Source organism: Anabrus simplex, chromosome 1 (genome assembly GCF_040414725.1).
Source record: "Anabrus simplex isolate iqAnaSimp1 chromosome 1, ASM4041472v1, whole genome shotgun sequence".
Lineage (NCBI taxonomy): Eukaryota > Metazoa > Arthropoda > Insecta > Orthoptera > Tettigoniidae > Anabrus > Anabrus simplex.
The window spans coordinates 250,739,165-250,757,143 of NC_090265.1; the positions used below are offsets into that span (position 1 = coordinate 250,739,165).

General features: G+C 39.5%; 1 protein-coding gene across 1 annotated transcript in view; it reads left to right on the plus strand.

Annotated features, from left to right (window-relative positions):
- The window catches only part of LOC136886431 (multiple epidermal growth factor-like domains protein 10), an 86,250-nt gene that overhangs the window by 44,297 nt on the left and 23,974 nt on the right, over positions 1-17,979 (plus strand). Inside the window, exon 3 of the mRNA XM_067159209.2 lies at positions 12,251-15,897. Within this exon, the coding sequence (XP_067015310.2) occupies positions 12,251-15,897 (3,647 nt within the window). The remainder of the gene's footprint in view (positions 1-12,250; positions 15,898-17,979) is intronic.

The following is a 17,979-nucleotide window of genomic DNA, read 5'->3' on the forward strand; positions in this document are numbered from 1 at the left end:
TTTGGATGGAAAAAATAAATAAATAAATAATAATAATAATAATAATAATAATAATAATAATAATAATAATAATAATAATAATAATAATAATAAAGAACAAAAGTACACAAACATAATTATATAAATCAGATAACAAGAAATAGGACGAAAATGTATCGTAATCATAAGGAACGTATGAAGGAGATAAGAGTTCAATACCTGAAAGGAAGAATAAGAATGGCAAAATAGAAAATAATGTAAGAATAATTAACAGAATATAAATAACTAGTATGGGACAGAAAGTTCATTGCTCGTGTCAGAGTATGAACATGAGGAAGATTGTAATGATAATAAAAGTAGAAGTAGCAGAAGAAGAAGATGATAAGGAAAATTAATAAAATAAAGGGTGGACACTTGTTATGCTGTAGAAATATAGGCTGCACCACTGTGCGCAGCAGCATCGTAGAGTTGGAAATTAAATTACAGTGTGAAGCGTGTAACAGGACAGTGCTGACGAGAGGGGGAGGGGAAGCTAAGTGATGGGGGGAGGAAAGAGATGAGAAGTCTGGGGTGTGTGACGGTCATTAAGAATGGCATCAGCTAAGTCCCCAGATATGCCCAGTGAGCGTACGGAGGGCTCAGAAGCGGGAGAAGGCTTTTTTATAGATTGTATCAAGACGATGTTTCCATTGGAGGTTATTTTGAAATTTAATGCCTAAATATGTACGTAGATTAGTCTCTGTAAAAGGGGTATTATACATGGTTAGTAGGACTCAATGACGGGGATGGCATAAACGGGATTTCTTACGGAAAACGATCAATTGGGTTTTAACTGGGTTTACAGATAAGTGCCAGGATTGAAGCCAGGTTTCAAGGGTAGTGAGATAGGCTTGGAGTTTGTTAGTTAATGTGTTAGTAGTGGTGGAAAGGGCAAGAATAGCAATATCATCAGCATATTGATACAGACGGAGGGGGGAATCAGGATGTAGAGTATCATGAGTGAAAAAGGATATACAACAAGGGTGAAAGTGGTGAACCTTGTTGAACTCCGGAAGTCATAGGGAAAATATACGAGGAAGTGCTGTGAATTAAGATACGAGCTGTTCAGGAGCAAAGATAGTTATAAATAAAATGGATAATAGTAATAGGGAGTGGAAAATGTCTCATTTTAAACAGTAAACCGGAGTACCACACTGTATCAAATGCTCGATGAACATCGAGACACACAAGAGCAGCAGTCTTCCAGGGGCTTAAGTATGAATTGAGGGATGACGTAATATGAAATGAGTGATCCTGGGTTGAGAAATTAGGTCGGAATCCGGCTTGGGAGATGGGGAGAAGGTTAAGAGAAGTGAGATAGCAGGATATACGATGAAATAATAAAGCTTTAAAGATCTTAGTTAATACTGTTAAAAGACTAATAGGCGTATAGGAAGAGATGTCAGATGGAGGTTTGCCAGGCTTAAGGAATAGAAGGATGTTACCTCTACCCCAGTGAGCGGGATAAATACCAGTGTAGAGCATAGTAGTATAGTCGGAACTGAGGAGGTCGAAGAGGATGGGTGGAGCTTCACGAATATGACGGTAGGTTATGGAATCTGATCCAGGGGCAGTATTCCGATATTTGAGAAAAGTACGGATTTCATGAAGTAAAATAGGAGAATTTAGTGGGTGAGTATAATCAATATTAGGATAGTGATGAAAGGAGGGTTGAAGTTCAGGACGATCTGGATGACTTAATGATTAATTGTGGGCTCGTCAGGATGGTATAGTACAGGGGAGAAGGAGGGAGAGAAGACTTTAGCAAAATGAGCAGCAAACAAATCAGCTTTTCCTTAGCTGTAGTAGGGGGATGCGGAAGATGATGAATGGGGTAGGTGGGGTGTGATTTTGTATGCTGTGTCAAACATTTGAATGATTGCCAAAAACGTTCAGAGTTCTGTTCGTCAGTTAGTTCAGTATAAGCTGTAGTCCATTGTTTTCACTTAATAGCTTTGTTGGTATGAACGAGCATGCCGTAAAGTTCAGCGATGTTGAGTTCGGGTGGAAGGTCACGGGTTCGAAGATATTGATGATACAGGTCATGTGCTGTGTAATAATTGTAATCCTTTCCAAGGAATAGGAGGTTTGTTGGGATGATATGATTGACGGGGAATGTGCAAATTATTGGCTGTAGTTAATGCATGTTCTATGAGCATTATTAAGGAGAGAAGGGTCTGGTAAGAGGTAGGGGAGGGGGAGTTCTGAAGCAAGTCTGTAATAGTCTGTCAGTATGCTGTCCAGTTTGTCTGATTGTATAGTCTAGTAGGAGGGGGCAGGGTGGGGGGAAATGAGGGTGGGGTAGGACACCAGGAATTGTAAGTAGGGCACGTGTATGATCACCACTGATTTCTAAACATTTGTCAATAATCAGAGATAGGGAAAAAGAAGGTGATAGACTGAGAACGTCAGGTGTGGTGTTGGATCGTGGTAGGGTGGGGAAGGGGAAAGGAATCTGGTTACCCCGGATATTCGCGCAGAGAGTATTAAAAGTGTTAAGTGCAGTAAGGGTATATGAGGTTATATTAATATCACAGTCTATAATATAATCGTGAAAATGATTATCAATATATCGAATAAAGTCAGAAGGGGTGCGTTACCAACAGTTAAATAAGTAGTAGCAACAGTAAAAGTTTAAGTTGGGGAGAAAATTTCAATAACCAGATATTCATGTAGAGTAAGTGGGGGAGGAAATAAATGACGCTTAGTAATGAGATCCCGCCTGACACCAATAGCAACGCCTCCACGAGCCTTATTCGACCTGTCGTCTCGATACATATAATAAGTAGAGAAGTGAGGTTGTTGGTACTGTGTCAGGAAGGTCTCATTAAACACAAAAATATCCAGGTATAGATGGATAGGGAAGTGGTGAAAAGGGCATGGTTAGACTGAAGTGATCTTATGTTATCATAATAGACCTTCAAAGAACTATCAGATGGGGATTGTATTTAGGGCAAAAATGCAAAATGCATCTTATTCCCTGTATAACCAACATCGACATGTGTATTCAGAACTAACTGTGCCGCTAATTGTATCTGGGTAAGGATGTGGGACGCAGGGAGGGAAGAGTGTTTTGGAGGACCATCGTCATGAATCTGACGATGTTCTCCACACTAGGGGAGGGAAGGGAAGAGGAAGAGGCAGGGTTGGGAGATCCTGGGAAATGACAGGTACAACAGACTCTAGATGGGAAGGTTCAGGGTGAGGTTCTTTACAATTAATGCACTTTGGATTCTGACGATTAGGGCAAGAAAAAGTTGGATGGTACTGTGCACATATGGCACATACCTGTTCTTGCTTGCAGGGTTCACTCAGCAGGTGGTCATACTGCTGGCATCGATCGCAGCAGATCCTCCTGGGTGGTGATGACCGCAATGGATCAACGTGATGACGGTGGCCGTAGATCACGGCGCCGTCGCGGAGCAGGCCATTGAGGGTGTTAACATTCCAGGAGAGAATGCGTACCAGAGTAGTCGGTCCCTCGGCGTTCCAGATGCGGAGAACATGGTATATTTGGTGGCCATTTTGTTGTAGCTGGGCCGCCACTTCGTCCTCCGTATAGTCACATTCAACCCTGTAGGCGACCATGGATAAGATGGGGGTGGGTCAAGAGGGAGTTCAGGTCGTCGTGCTGGTTGCTGTTGAGTAAGATTACTTGCCTGGACATGCTTTCCCAGTTGGTAGGCTCCAATCAGCAAAGTGAAGTGGGAATAGAAGGGCTTGGACGTTTTCAGGTTGAAGCCTTCTCATGTACGTTGTATCACCAGATCATATTGGGAGAGGGTAGGAGTGAACCTGGATATCAGTTGGTATAGGTAGCAGTTATTAGCCATATGTGGTTCAATATCAACCAATTTGATGACATAGAAGGATGGTTGAAGCTGTGGTGTGGAAGCAATAAGGCTGCATTGCCGAATACTGAAAGGAAGAGCCGGAATTTTTGGAACCATAGCATAGCTGCGAATATTAGTGGGCATATAAGGAAAAGGTGGAAGAGAGAGATCACTGGGAGCGTGATGCTGAGGTAGTGAAGGTGGTAATTGTTGTATACCCTAGAACGAGGATGGTGCACCTGCTCGCTCGCTCGTCCAGGTAACTGACAGGAGTATATGTTGATCCAGTAGATTTAGAAGCTAGACTGGCCTCATCTCAGCATTTCTTGACTTCTCATTCAGGCAAATTTAAGAACATATTAAATCCATATTGAACCGAGAATTTAATGGAAACAAAATAGTGGGGTCCACGTATTCAATACAACACAATGTCATAAGATAAATTATTAAAATATTAGATAATTATTAGGTATTTTTAATAAAATGTTATAATTTATCTTACAACATTGTGTTGTATTATTTTGTTCCCATTAAATTCCCGCTCAGGGCTGGATTTATTTTCTTCGTTGTTATCCAATGGTCTGGCTAGCTTAGCTGACTCATCCTCCATGGATTGTGTTCTGGAAGGTTTGCTATCCGTCTCCTGGAGCTCCGACATGGCACCGGGCAAAGTTTCCAGAAATGTCGGGAGATGGCTCTGATAGTGAAGAGTCGCCTCGATGAGTAGAAAGCTCGAAGGAACTGTCACCAGATAGCAGGGGTGGTAGATGGTCACCGCAAATGCCTGGAGATTGAAGTTAGCTTCAAAAACGTAGTGAACTGGGTGTAAGTAGACACTGCTTGCCTCAATAATTGCCACACTGGCCGAGTTGGCCGTGCGGTTAGAAGCGCCCAGCTCTGATCTGACATCCGGGAGATAGTGGGTTCGAACCCCACTGTCGGCAGCCCTGCAGACGGTTTTCCGTGGTTTCTCATTTCCACAACCAGGCAAATGCTGGGGCTGTACCTTGATTAAGAACACAGCCACTTCCTTCCCATTCCTAGGCCTTTCCTATCCCATCGTCGCCATAAGACTTATCTGTGTCGGTGCGACGTAAAGCAGCTAGCAAAATAATTAACACCATGTTACAGAACTATAGTGTGCAATGTGGAGGCCACTGTGTAGGCTACTTGGAGCCATCAGCAGTGCCAATGCACTATGAGAGACTTTGTCTCATTTTCAAAAATTGATGCCTGCCTGGCCATCAGATGCTACAGATGTTGATTCCCATTGGGAACCTGAAATATTTGTCCCAAATGAGTAAATTTATAATACCAGTATAGTTGGTCCACATTCCCAGTGTTCTGGGGCAAAACGCTAGTAACCAGGAATGAGTTAACTGAAAAATTTATAATATCCAATAATGGACCAGCTATATTGGTATTACTAAGTGGTATGTCCCGAGCTATCAGTGGAGAGATATTATGTAATGACATCAGTAGACGAATAACTTTGGGTGGTGTCTTAAAAAGTAGGAAAGATAAAGTGATGAAGATAAAGTTTGAATTCAAGAGGACAAATTGGGGTAAATATTTGTTTATAGGAAGGGGAGTTAGGGATTGGAATAACTTACCAAGGAAGATATTCAATAAATTTCCATTTTCTTTGCAATCATTTAAGAAAAGGCTAGGAAAACAACAGATAAGGAATATGCCACCTGGGCAGCTGCCCTGATTGATTGATTGATTGATTGATTGATTGATTGATCGATCGATCGATCGATCGATCGATCGATCGGTCGGTCGGTCGGTCAGTCGGTTGATGCTCTATCCCACTTAGTGCCAATTTTATGAAACTCGTCCAATGAAATTTACGGAAATGTGTTTGCTTTGCTTTTCTTTGCCTTGACAGTGAATTGTAAGCTGTCCACTTCTGTTTTAAAAATTTTGGTATCAGGTTGTTTTTAAGACATTCTTTAAGAAATGTTATATCTTTACTTACTTTTGCAAGTTTCACCTTTAGTTTTGGATAGATGTTTGCACTATTTCTTGCTTGGTTACTGTACCTTTAAGTACCTTTTTACACACCACATCATTAAAATCTCCTTCCCCCCCCCTTTATCCCCCCTGCCCCCCATTTCAAGCACTTTAAGCAATAGTTATAAGTTCCCATGGGAAAGTAATTTAAGATTTTAATGTACTTACTAATCAAATTGTTTCATCTAAACTATTTAAAGACAGCTGAAGATGACTACTAATTGGTCGAAACATGTCCTGTATATTATAATGTTTTTACAATTCTGCCAAAAGACAAGAAATAAAGTATCGATTAAGTGGTGTTTTAAATTAATTTGTTTAATAATTTGTTGATTGAACAGAGAACTCACTTTTAAAGATAGCAATCTGAGAAGATTTGGAGTTTTTCCTTCATATACTATATCTATAGTGTATTCTCTGCTGGGGTAAATAATTCCATAGCCTTTGCCCTTATAAAAACAACAATCACTACCACCATCTACCCATATAAGCCTGTCCTTTCTATATATTCCTAACCATCCTTCCAGCTTTCTGTCACTGTTGACTATTGTATATGATACTTAATTTCCTTTCTGTCATATCGTCGCTTCACCGGTAAAACGTTGTATCTCACAATACTCTTCCTATCGATTATTCTCCTTAAGACTGGTCACGCCTCCCAGCCACATATGGATACGTAGTCCATCAGAACAATGTCCGTTGTGTTCGTTTTCCTATGTCGACGATTAAAGGAAAATGAACCTTACGTGCATTGTACACTAGGAGTACGTGTATACGTAATGCAAACGTACTTTACAATGGCGAAAAATGAAAGTATCCTCCTATTCAATACATCATATATTCCGTCATTAGATGGAGTAAACAAGTTCAGACATGTTTCGGCTCGTTTGAGCCATCTTCAGTGAAAAAATTAGGGGGGTTGGAATAATTATTTATATAATATGAGTTGAAAAAATGCTAAAAAACATAATGAAAGCGCAAATGAAAAAACAAACAAAAGAGAGCCTAGACGGAAACAAAATAGTACAAATATACAATATTTACATCAATATGCAGAGCAAAACAACTTATTGCGACAAAATTCAGTGAAACAGGTGTTAATTTGAAATAATAATTGATACTAAAAACTGCGTTAACCTAAGAAACAAGGGAATGAGAAAACAAATGATGCAGATGGAAATGAATAATAGTAGCACATGGTGGGGTTGTGGACCTCATAGTTTACAAATTATTAGTTTATAAACGACAAAACAGTTTGAAATCGCTGTCAAAATCCTAGTGGAAACCCATCACATCAAAACGGTCAGGAGGAGAGCGGGAGCAAACATTTTGAGAGAAACCAAGCCTGAATTAACCTGCAGGCGAAAAGCCTGTGATAAGGAGAAAAAACCTTAAATTTAAGGCTTCAGAAATAGCAGCATTCTTAATATCTTCTCAATCTAGCGGTCCCTTTCTTCATTATTGTTTCATAATGTTGGCTGGTGTTTTGCCTTATCATAGAGGGGTCGGAAGGGCCGCATATAAAAATATGAGAAGCTGTGTTAGGTAGAAGACAGATGCATAGTAAATTGTAGTAATCTAGTGGAAACCGTCAATGAAGTTCTAATCTGTAATGGAAAAAATGAGGTTGTATGAGAAACATGGGTTGATAAGTGCTACTATTATTCATTTCCATCTGCATCATTTGTTTTCTCATTCCCTTGTTTCTTAGGTTAACGCAGTTTTTAGTATCAATTATTATTTCAAATTAACACCTGTTTCAATGAATTTTGTCGCAATAAGTTGTTTTGCTCTGCATATTGATGTAAATATTGTATATTTGTACTATTTTGTTTCCGTCTAGGCTCTCTTTTGTTTGTTTTTTCATTTGCGCTTTCATTATGTTTTTTAGCATTTTTTCAACTCATATTATGTAAATAATTATTCCAACTCCCCTAATTTTTTCACTGAAGATGGCTCAAACGAGCCGAAACATGTCTGAACTTGTTTACTCCGTCTAATGACGGAATATATGATGTATTGAATAGGAGGATACTTTCATTTTTCGCCATTGTAAAGTGAAAACCGTCAATACGGAATGATTCTAATATCTTGTAATGGAAATGCCATCCAGGCAAAGAAGAAAGCCAACCTTTATTGCAATCTCAAAATAAAGGTCGCCAAATTAGGGCAAGACTTACGTTTTTTGAAAAAATGCTTGATTAATGACATAACCCCCAATTTTCTAAAGTTTACCAAGTAAACTCACAGAAATACAGCAAAAACTCGCGCGACTCAACTTAAAACCGATAAAATCTGGATTAAAGAGGAAATCAAATTTCTCCATAAAAAGAAATCTCTCCTGAACCACAAACTATATGAAACTCATTTAGAAGTTTCCACTCTCCTTTGCCCCCTCGAATGGACGTCCTTTCAATTCCACGTCTCCAACAAACTTAACCTCACTTTGTTAAAGAAACAAAACACACTTGACAAGAAATGGAATGCTCTTTCAAAAACAAAAACAATACTTAGCAAACATAACAACTCAAATAACACAAGGTCTAATGATTTTCACCAACCTGTAGTAAACTTAAGTAAAATCATTCTTGATGCCGATGATCTTGATGTGCTGAGCAAGGGACCTAAACATAATTGGGGTAATCCTTCTAACCGTGATAATTTAATTTCCACCATAGCTGAATCTGAATTGGCCATTAATAAATTACCAATTAATATACAAGAAGAGGTCCGATATGAAGTCAAACACAAGCTATCTTCCATCCTCAATCAACAACAAACCATTAAACCCAACACAGTGCACGTAGCTAAAGTAAACAAACTTAAGAAAAAAGTGAAACAAAACGACTTAATTATAACAAAAGCCGACAAAGGAAATGCTACCGTAATCATGGACAAAAGTGACTATGTTAATAAAGCACACACGTTTTTTACAGACAACAACTTCATAACCTCTAAAAAAGATCCAACTAATAAAATACAAAGAGACCTAAAAACCATCATCAAGAACATTTCATTTCTGTTTAATGACCTTGAAAAATCCAAAATGATTATCATGAATCCGAAACTTCCCACAGCCAAAGCGCTACCCAAGATCCATAAAACAGACATCCCCATAAGACCCATTATCAATTTCAGAAACAGTCCGACCTATGAAGTATCTCGTTTCATTCACAAATTCCTCAAGTCACACTATCGTTTTTAAGCCAACACATCAGTAAAGAACTCCTTAGAATTCTGCAATAAGATCAAACACTTTAATTTATCCAAACACCACACTCTTCATTCTTTTGATATTACTAACATGTACGCTAATGTTCCCGTTAACAGCACCGTACAATTGATCAAAAACAATCTCTCCAAATTCAGCAATTTAAGTATAGGCGAAATAGATGAATTTATTCGAATTCTGGAATTTACTTTGAACAACAATTTCTTCACTTTCAATAATGTCATTTACCAACAGATAGGTCTTCCCATGGGGTCACCAGCTTCAGGAATCCTTGCAGACATCTACATTGATCATTTAGAACATTCTCACATCATTGGCAAGATCAATGGCATTCAACACTGGACACGCTTTGTAGATGACACCTTTGTTATTTTAGACTCCCACGTTACCAACAGCAACACAGTACTTGGATTTCTCAACTCTATTGACCCGCATATAAAATTCACCATAGAGTCAGAAAACAATAAAGCCCTTAATTACCTGGACTTAACCATTATGCGCAACAGCAACAACACTTTATCCTTCAATATATACAGGAAACCCACCCACACCATCAATACCATCCATCAGACCTCTGTGCACCCAGACATACATAAAAAAGCAGCTTACAATAGCATGGTCCTCAGAGCATTAACTATCCCTTTATCTCGCAAGAATTTCAAAAAAGAAATTAATACCATCTACAACATTGCAGAACACAATGGTTACAATAGAACCTTCATCAGCAGAATCATCAATAGATACAAAAGCAGACCCAAGACTACCCTAGTAAAAGATTCTGCTCCAAAAGAAAAATTTTCCACATTCACTTTCAATAATAGTAGCATTTACCAAATTTCTAATATTTTCAAGAAACACAGCATCAAAATAACTTACAGAACCTCCCACACCAACTCCAAACTCATTTTCAATCCACACACTGTCAACAATAACAATAGCAACATCAACAACAAATATTTGAACTCCGGAGTTTACAAATTAAAGTGCCAATCCTGTAATTCCAGCTACATAGGTCAAACAGGCCGCAATTTTGTCATAAGATACGCCGAACATCGCAACGCTCTCAAATATAATCGTTTTTCAGCTATGAGCGAACACCATAAAACATCCAGCCACGAATACACTTCAATAGACAAAGACCTGAAGATCCTGCATTATGAGCAAAAAGGCACCTTGCTCAACATTCTCGAGAGCATCCACATCGATTTAGATCAGTTTATGAACCCCACTCACAATTTAAATGAAGTCAGCGAGAAAAAGAACATTCTACTTGAAACATTCATTCCATACATTTGTCAGAATTTCCATAACACAAACAAACCCCACCTCCATCTCCCCGACTAACCACCACTCCCCCTCCCCCCTCCTCACACCACCCCTCCCCCTCCGCTCCTTCCAACCTAGCAAACACAGCCAACCAACAATAGACTCGATCACGCGACCGAGACCGTCACTTTAAGAAGGCCACACCATTCGAGTTTTAGAAGTCAGCGAGTAAACTAACATCCTCTTGAAACATTCATTCCTTATATTTGCCAAACAAACCCACCTCCATCTCTCCAACTCAACATCCCCTCCCTCCCTCAAACCAGCCCTGCACCTCCCTTCCCCCTCCGCTCCTTCCAACCTAACAAACACAGCCAACCAACAATAGACTCGATCACGCGACCGAGACCGTCACTTTAAGAAGGCCACACCATTCGAGCTTTAGAAGTCAGCGAGTAAACTAACATCCTCTTGAAACATTCATTCTTTATATTTGCCAAACAAACCCACCTCCATCTCTCCAACTCAACACCCCTCCCTTCCTCAAACCAGCCCTGTACCTCCCCTTCCCCCTCCGCTCCTTCCATCCTAGCAGACACAGCCGAACCAACAATAGACTCGATCACGCGAACGAGACCGTTACTTTGAGAAAGCCAGGCCACTAGAGAGGACAACCACCTACTGCACACCGTAAGTTTAAGCTTTCTTCACAACCATTCCACACTTTTTACTTATCAACCCATGTTTCTCATACAACCTCAATTTTTCCATTACAGATTAGAACTTCATTGACGGTTTCCACTAGATTACTACAATTTACTATGCATCTGTCTTCTACCTAACACAGCTTCTCATATTTTTATATGCGGCCCTTCCGACCCCTCTATGATAAGGCAAAACACCAGCCAACATTATGAAACAATAATGAAGAAAGGGACCGCTAGATTGAGAAGATATTAAGAATGCTGCTATTTCTGAAGCCTTAAATTTAAGGTGTTTTTTCTCCTTATCACAGGCTTTTCGCCTGCAGGTTAATTCAGGCTTGGTTTCTCTCAAAATGTTTGCTCCCGCTCTCCTCCTGACCATTTTGATGTGATGGGTTTCCACTAGGATTTTGACAGCGATTTCAAACTGTTTTGTCGTTTATAAACTAATAATTTGTAAACTATGAGGTCCACAACCCCACCATATGCTACTATTATTCATTTCCATCTGCATCATTTGTTTTCTCATTCCCTTGTTTCTTAGGTTAACGCAGTTTTTAGTATCAATTATTATTTCAAATTAACACCTGTTTCACTGAATTTTGTCGCAATAAGTTGTTTTGCTCTGCATATTGATGTAAATATTGTATATTTATACTATTTTGTTTCCGTCTAGGCTCTCTTTTGTTTGTTTTTTCATTTGCGCTTTCATTATGTTTTTTAGCATTTTTTCAACTCATATTATGTAAATAATTATTCCAACCCCCCTAATTTTTTCACTGAAGATGGCTCAAACGAGCCGAAACATGTCTGAACTTGTTTACTCCGTCTAATGACGGAATATATGATGTATTGAATAGGAGGATACTTTCATTTTTCGCCATTGTAAAGTGAAAACCGTCAATACGGAATGATTCTAATATCTTGTAATGCAAACGTACATTCCTACAGTACGGTACTGTAAGGTTCATTTTCCTTTACACATCGGCATAGGGAAATGAACACAACAAAATTTGTTCTGATGGACAGCATATCCATACGTGGCTGGGAGGCGTGACCAGTCTTAAGGAGAATAATTGATAGGAAGAGCTTTGTGGAATACAACCTTTTACCGGTCGAGAGACGATATACAGTACTTATATTAATTTAGAGTAACTGATGGTGTAATATGTTATTTTCAGACTGCACTGGAATTCCGTAACATTGTCAAATGCTGTAGTGGCTACAAAAATGTGTCCAGTGTGTGTGTTCCTGATTGTCCTCGAGGGTGTTATGGAGGGAATTGCACGGCACCGAACGTCTGCACATGCAGTAAGGGATACACAAAGGAACATGGTAACAGATGCATTCCACAATGCCCTGGTGGCTGTGTTAATGGGAAATGCACTGCTCCGAACACTTGTACTTGTAACGATGGCTTCCGCAAGGTTGGAAGTTCCTGTGTTTTCTATTGCAAACAAGGCTGCACAAATGGAAAATGCATTGGTCCAAATTCATGTGTTTGTCATGCAGGTTACACCAAGGATCCAAGGAATTCAGGACTGTGTTTACCAAAATGTTCTTCACGTTGTATAAATGGGAATTGTACAGCACCAGAAGTGTGTAGTTGCAAAGATGGTTACATAAAAGATCTAACACATAAAAACAAGTGTAATCCAATTTGTGCATCAGGCTGTTTGAATGGTGTGTGTACGGCTCCTGACACTTGTACATGCAATAAGGGTTTCATCATGGAGGAGGGCAGTAAAGTGAACTGTATTCCACACTGCCCCAGTGGTTGTATTAATGGAGAGTGTTCTGCACCAGGTGTGTGCACATGCAGTCTTGGATTTGCTAAAGATCCAACGAACAAAAATAAATGTAACTCGCTCTGTTCAAGAAGTTGTATTAACAGTAGGTGCACAGCTCCAGAAACATGTACATGTAACCCGGGTTATGTGCGGGACCTTGGCAACAGCAACAAATGTAATCCTCATTGCTCTGAAGGATGCATCAATAGCCAGTGTACAGCTCCAAACACTTGTACATGTATTAAAGGATTTGTTAAGGATCCCGTTCAAGCAAACAAATGTATACCTCATTGTCTTTTAGGTTGCATTAATGGGCAATGTACAGCTCCTAACAAGTGTACATGCAATCCAGGATTTATAAAAGATGCAAAAATGTCTAACAAATGTAATCCCTCTTGTCCTTTAGGATGCATCAATAGTAAGTGTTCAGCTCCCAATGAATGTACATGTAATGAAGGATTTGTTAAAGATTCAGGAAACAAGCACAAATGCATCCCACACTGCCCTGCAGGATGTCTCAATGGGAAGTGTACATCCCCAGGAGTTTGTACATGTAATATAGGCTTTGTTGGTGATCATATTAATAAGAACAGGTGTCTCCCTCATTGCCCTGATGGCTGCTTAAATGGTAACTGCATTGCCCCAAACACATGTGAATGCAATCTAGGATTTGTGAAAGATACTAGTTTGAAAAACAAGTGTGTACCATCTTGTTCCCCAGTATGTGTTAATGCAGACTGCACTGCACCCAACACATGTACATGTCATGTTGGCTATTCTAAGTTTGCAGCTGACAGCCACAAATGTGAACCAACCTGTTCACCAGCATGCATCAATGGAAATTGCTCAGCACCTAACACATGTACATGTTTGAAGGGTTACACTAAGGACAAGAAAGAAGCATATAAATGCAACCCAACTTGCTCTAAACCTTGTCTTAATGGAGATTGTATTTCACCAGAAAAATGTACATGTCATGTTGGTTATGCAAAAGTAGTGGGTTCCCCTAACAAATGCCAACCTTCCTGCTCCAAAGGGTGTATGAATGGTAACTGTACAGCTCCTGATATATGTTCATGCCACAAAGGTTATACAAAGCACAAAACCTCTCCACACATATGCATACCAATTTGTGCAGGAGGATGTACTAATGCAGATTGTACATCTCCTGATGTGTGTACCTGCCATACCGGTTATACAAAATATAGCCTGAGTGCAAGTGTGTGTACGCCGAGTTGTCATGGAGGCTGCGTCAATGGGAACTGTATGTCTCCTAATGAGTGTACTTGTTGGTCAGGTTATGTCAAAGATCCCAGCAACCCAAACAAATGCACTCCAGTTTGTAATAATTCCTGCATTAATGGAGACTGTTCTTCACCAAATGAGTGTTCCTGTTGGGTTGGTTACAAGAGGGATCCCAAGTTAAATCATCGTTGTGTGCCTGTATGTTCACCAGAGTGCATCAACTCCAACTGTACTGCACCAAACACATGTGCATGTCGTGAAGGATATATAGCAGATCCGAAGATGGCATACAAATGTCAACCATCTTGTCCAGTTCCCTGTATAAACAGTATATGTACATCACCAAACACTTGTACATGTCTTGAAGGTTACAAGAAGGAAATCAGACTTCCATACAAGTGTTTACCAGTCTGTAGGAGTCCATGTGTCAACGGTAACTGTACAGCCCCAGATACTTGTTCATGTCATCCAGGATTTATAAAGGACCCCACAAATCCTAGCAACTGTATCCCTGCATGCAATCCGGGATGTATACATGGCAACTGTATTGCACCAAATGAGTGTAAGTGTGAAGAAGGATATGAGAAGGACAAGACTGACCCAAATAAATGTATCCCTGTCTGCAATTCAGGCTGTATCAATGGGTTATGTACATCCCCTAATACATGTACATGTCATACTGGCTATGTAAAGAATATAAGAAACCCAAATGTATGTCAGCCACTGTGTTCAACCCCTTGCTTTAATGGAATCTGTTCAGCTCCTAATACATGTACTTGTAAAGCAGGGTACACTAAACTGCCTCATAATTCAACAGTATGTCTTCCAACCTGTTCACAAGGATGTAAGAATGGGAACTGTACAGCTCCTGAAGTTTGTTCCTGCTATGAAGGTTACATGAAAGATGAAAAGAATTTGTTTGTTTGCCAACCAATGTGCTCAAAATGTGTTAATGGAGATTGCACAGCTCCTAATACATGTACATGTCATTCCGGATATGAAAAGGATCCAACAGATGTCAATAAGTGTGTTCCAATATGCTCTGAACAATGTGTTAATGGAGAATGTACAGCTCATAATACTTGTACCTGCCATCCTGGATTCATCAAGGACCATAAGAACGTAAACAAATGTATTCCAAGCTGCTCAGTTGAATGTCTTAATGGTTTCTGTTCAGGACCTGACATGTGCACTTGTGAAACAGGTTACGTAAAAAGTAAAATTTCTTCACATGTGTGTGAGCCATTTTGTAGAGAAGGTTGTAAAAATGCAGACTGTATTAGTCCTAATGTATGTTCTTGTCATACTGGTTATGTAAAATACACCAAGAACTCTAACAAGTGCATACCAACTTGCACACATGGGTGTATAAATGGTTTCTGTTCTGCTCCAAATTTGTGTTCTTGTAACAAAGGTTATATCAAAAGCAACATAATTCCCAATATGTGTGAACCTGTGTGCAAAGAATCATGTATTAATGGAAAATGCAGTGCTCCAAATGTATGTTCTTGTAATTTTGGCTATCAGAATGATGTGCAACAACCTAGTACATGCAGGCCTATATGTATGCATGGGTGTATTAATGGAAACTGTACTGCCCCAAATATCTGTACCTGTTCCCCGGGCTTTGAGCTGAATGTGTACGGTATCCACAAGTGTGTTCCTGTGTGCCCTGGAGGATGTACCAATGGGAGGTGCTCAACAAACAACTCCTGTGAATGTCTGGATGGCTGGATTGGACCACAGTGCTCCATTCCGAAAATAAATAATAGCTCAATTATCTCCACAGAGAAGTGAGTAGTGATTTCATTTAATTTTCTGAAATTAAGATTTGGATGTGATTATTTTATTCTTTACTAACTGAATATATAGAGTGATTCCAGATAGCACTGACAACACTTAGTATGTTGTACAGAATGGCAAACTGATCACTTTTCAAGAGGGGAACATGCCGTAAATGTACATGGTTTGAACGCCCCAGGGTACCAAAGGTTGGTGGAGTTTGCTCTTGTTGGGTTGGTAAAGGTTCTTTGAAAAAATGTGGAATACACACCCATCACCATATCCAAAGCATTGTAAAAATTGGACTCCCCACAGTGCCCAAAGCCGTGTACTTCCGGACATGAGCCCCTATAGAAAAATTATTGGTTTGTCGTCCCACACAACATACTAAGCATATGGTCGATTACAAACACAATTTTTCCAACATCGATCAAGACATGAAAATTCTACATATCAAAAGGCACCCTCCTCAACACCACTGAAGAATGTTTTGTTCACTTAGACCATTACACAAACCCCAACCAGAACATCAGTAAAATAACCGAGAAAACAAAGTTTTATATAATGCCATCAATCCCCTAATCAAAAACTTTTATTCTGATGAAATTGTCAATCAACACCGAAAGCACATGCTTCGGTCTCTCCAGACCACAACCCCTCCTCTCCTTTAACCCCTCTACTCTCCCTTACCTCGACCCTAAGCAATAGTTCGCCACAAGTGAGAGATAGCACACAGTACACCACCAACAAGATCCGCAGGAAGCAAGCCCACGAGGACTCGAGGGAGTAAGTCTCAAAACTAGTATTCCTTTCACTCACATTCACATTTGAAAGGGCATTATCCAATACTATTTTTCCTTTTCTTTTTTCAGACATCATTCATCTACCATATTTCATGCATATTTCTACAGTTCACAACTACACAAGCTATAGAAAACCGATCAATAAAATCTGAGATGATCCCTCCTAGTCTTTGCTGATTGCGCCTCTTTGCTGATGATTGCATCATATACCAGGAGGTAAAGACAGAGGAGGATGAACTATTGCTTCAGCAGGATTTAGATAGAATTGAAAAATGGGCACGTGAAAATTGAATGAAAATCCACAGCGGAAAAAGCAAGAAATTGTGTTTCAGGAAAAAAGAAATGACAGGAAAGAGGGATTACGAACTTGGAGAGGAAAGTGTTGTTGAAGTTGATAGTTGTAAGCACTTAGGTGTTATTATTAGAAAAGACTTGAACTGGTCAGAGCAAGTGGAAAATGTAGTTAAGAAATCCTGGAGATCGTTACATTTTATTATGCGTAATCTCAAGAAAGCTAATTCTGGTGCCAAATGTAAAGCTTATAAATGTTTGGTAAGACCGATTCTTGAATATGGATCAGCTTGTTGGGATCCGTACAGGGTAGGTTTAATAAATTCCCTAGAAAAACTTCAAAGAAAAGTGATGTGTTTCTTAACCGGGAATAGGAGATATACCATCAATTGGGAAAGTCTTGAATTTTTTTTCTATTTGCTTTATGTTGCACCGATACAGATAGGTCTTATGGCAATGATGGGACAGGAAAGGCCTAGGAATGGGAAGGAAGTGGGCATGGCCTTATTTAAGGTACAGCCCCAGCATTTGCCTGGTGTGAAAATGGGAAACCACGGAAAACCATTTTCAGGGCTGTTGACAGTGGGGTCCGAACACACTATCTCCCGGATGTGAGCTCACAGCTGCACACTTCTAACCGCACAACCAACTAGCCCGGTAGTCTTGAATCTAAAAGAACTAGAGCTTGCCTGTGTGGTCTTCATAAGAGTTATACGGTAAGGGCTGCCTGGAATAGTATTACGAATAGTACCAATAAAAATGGTCCGTTATTGGACATTATAAATTTTCCAGTTAACTCATTATTTATAATGTTTACTTATTATTTATAATTTATAATGTCCAATAACGGACCATTTTTATTGGTATTATAAATTTACTCATTCGAAACAAATATTTCTGATTCCCTATGGGAATCAACATCTATATCATATTACGAATAGGTTGGAACCTTCCTCGTACTTATCGAGAAATGATCACGAGCATAAAATTAGGGCCCCA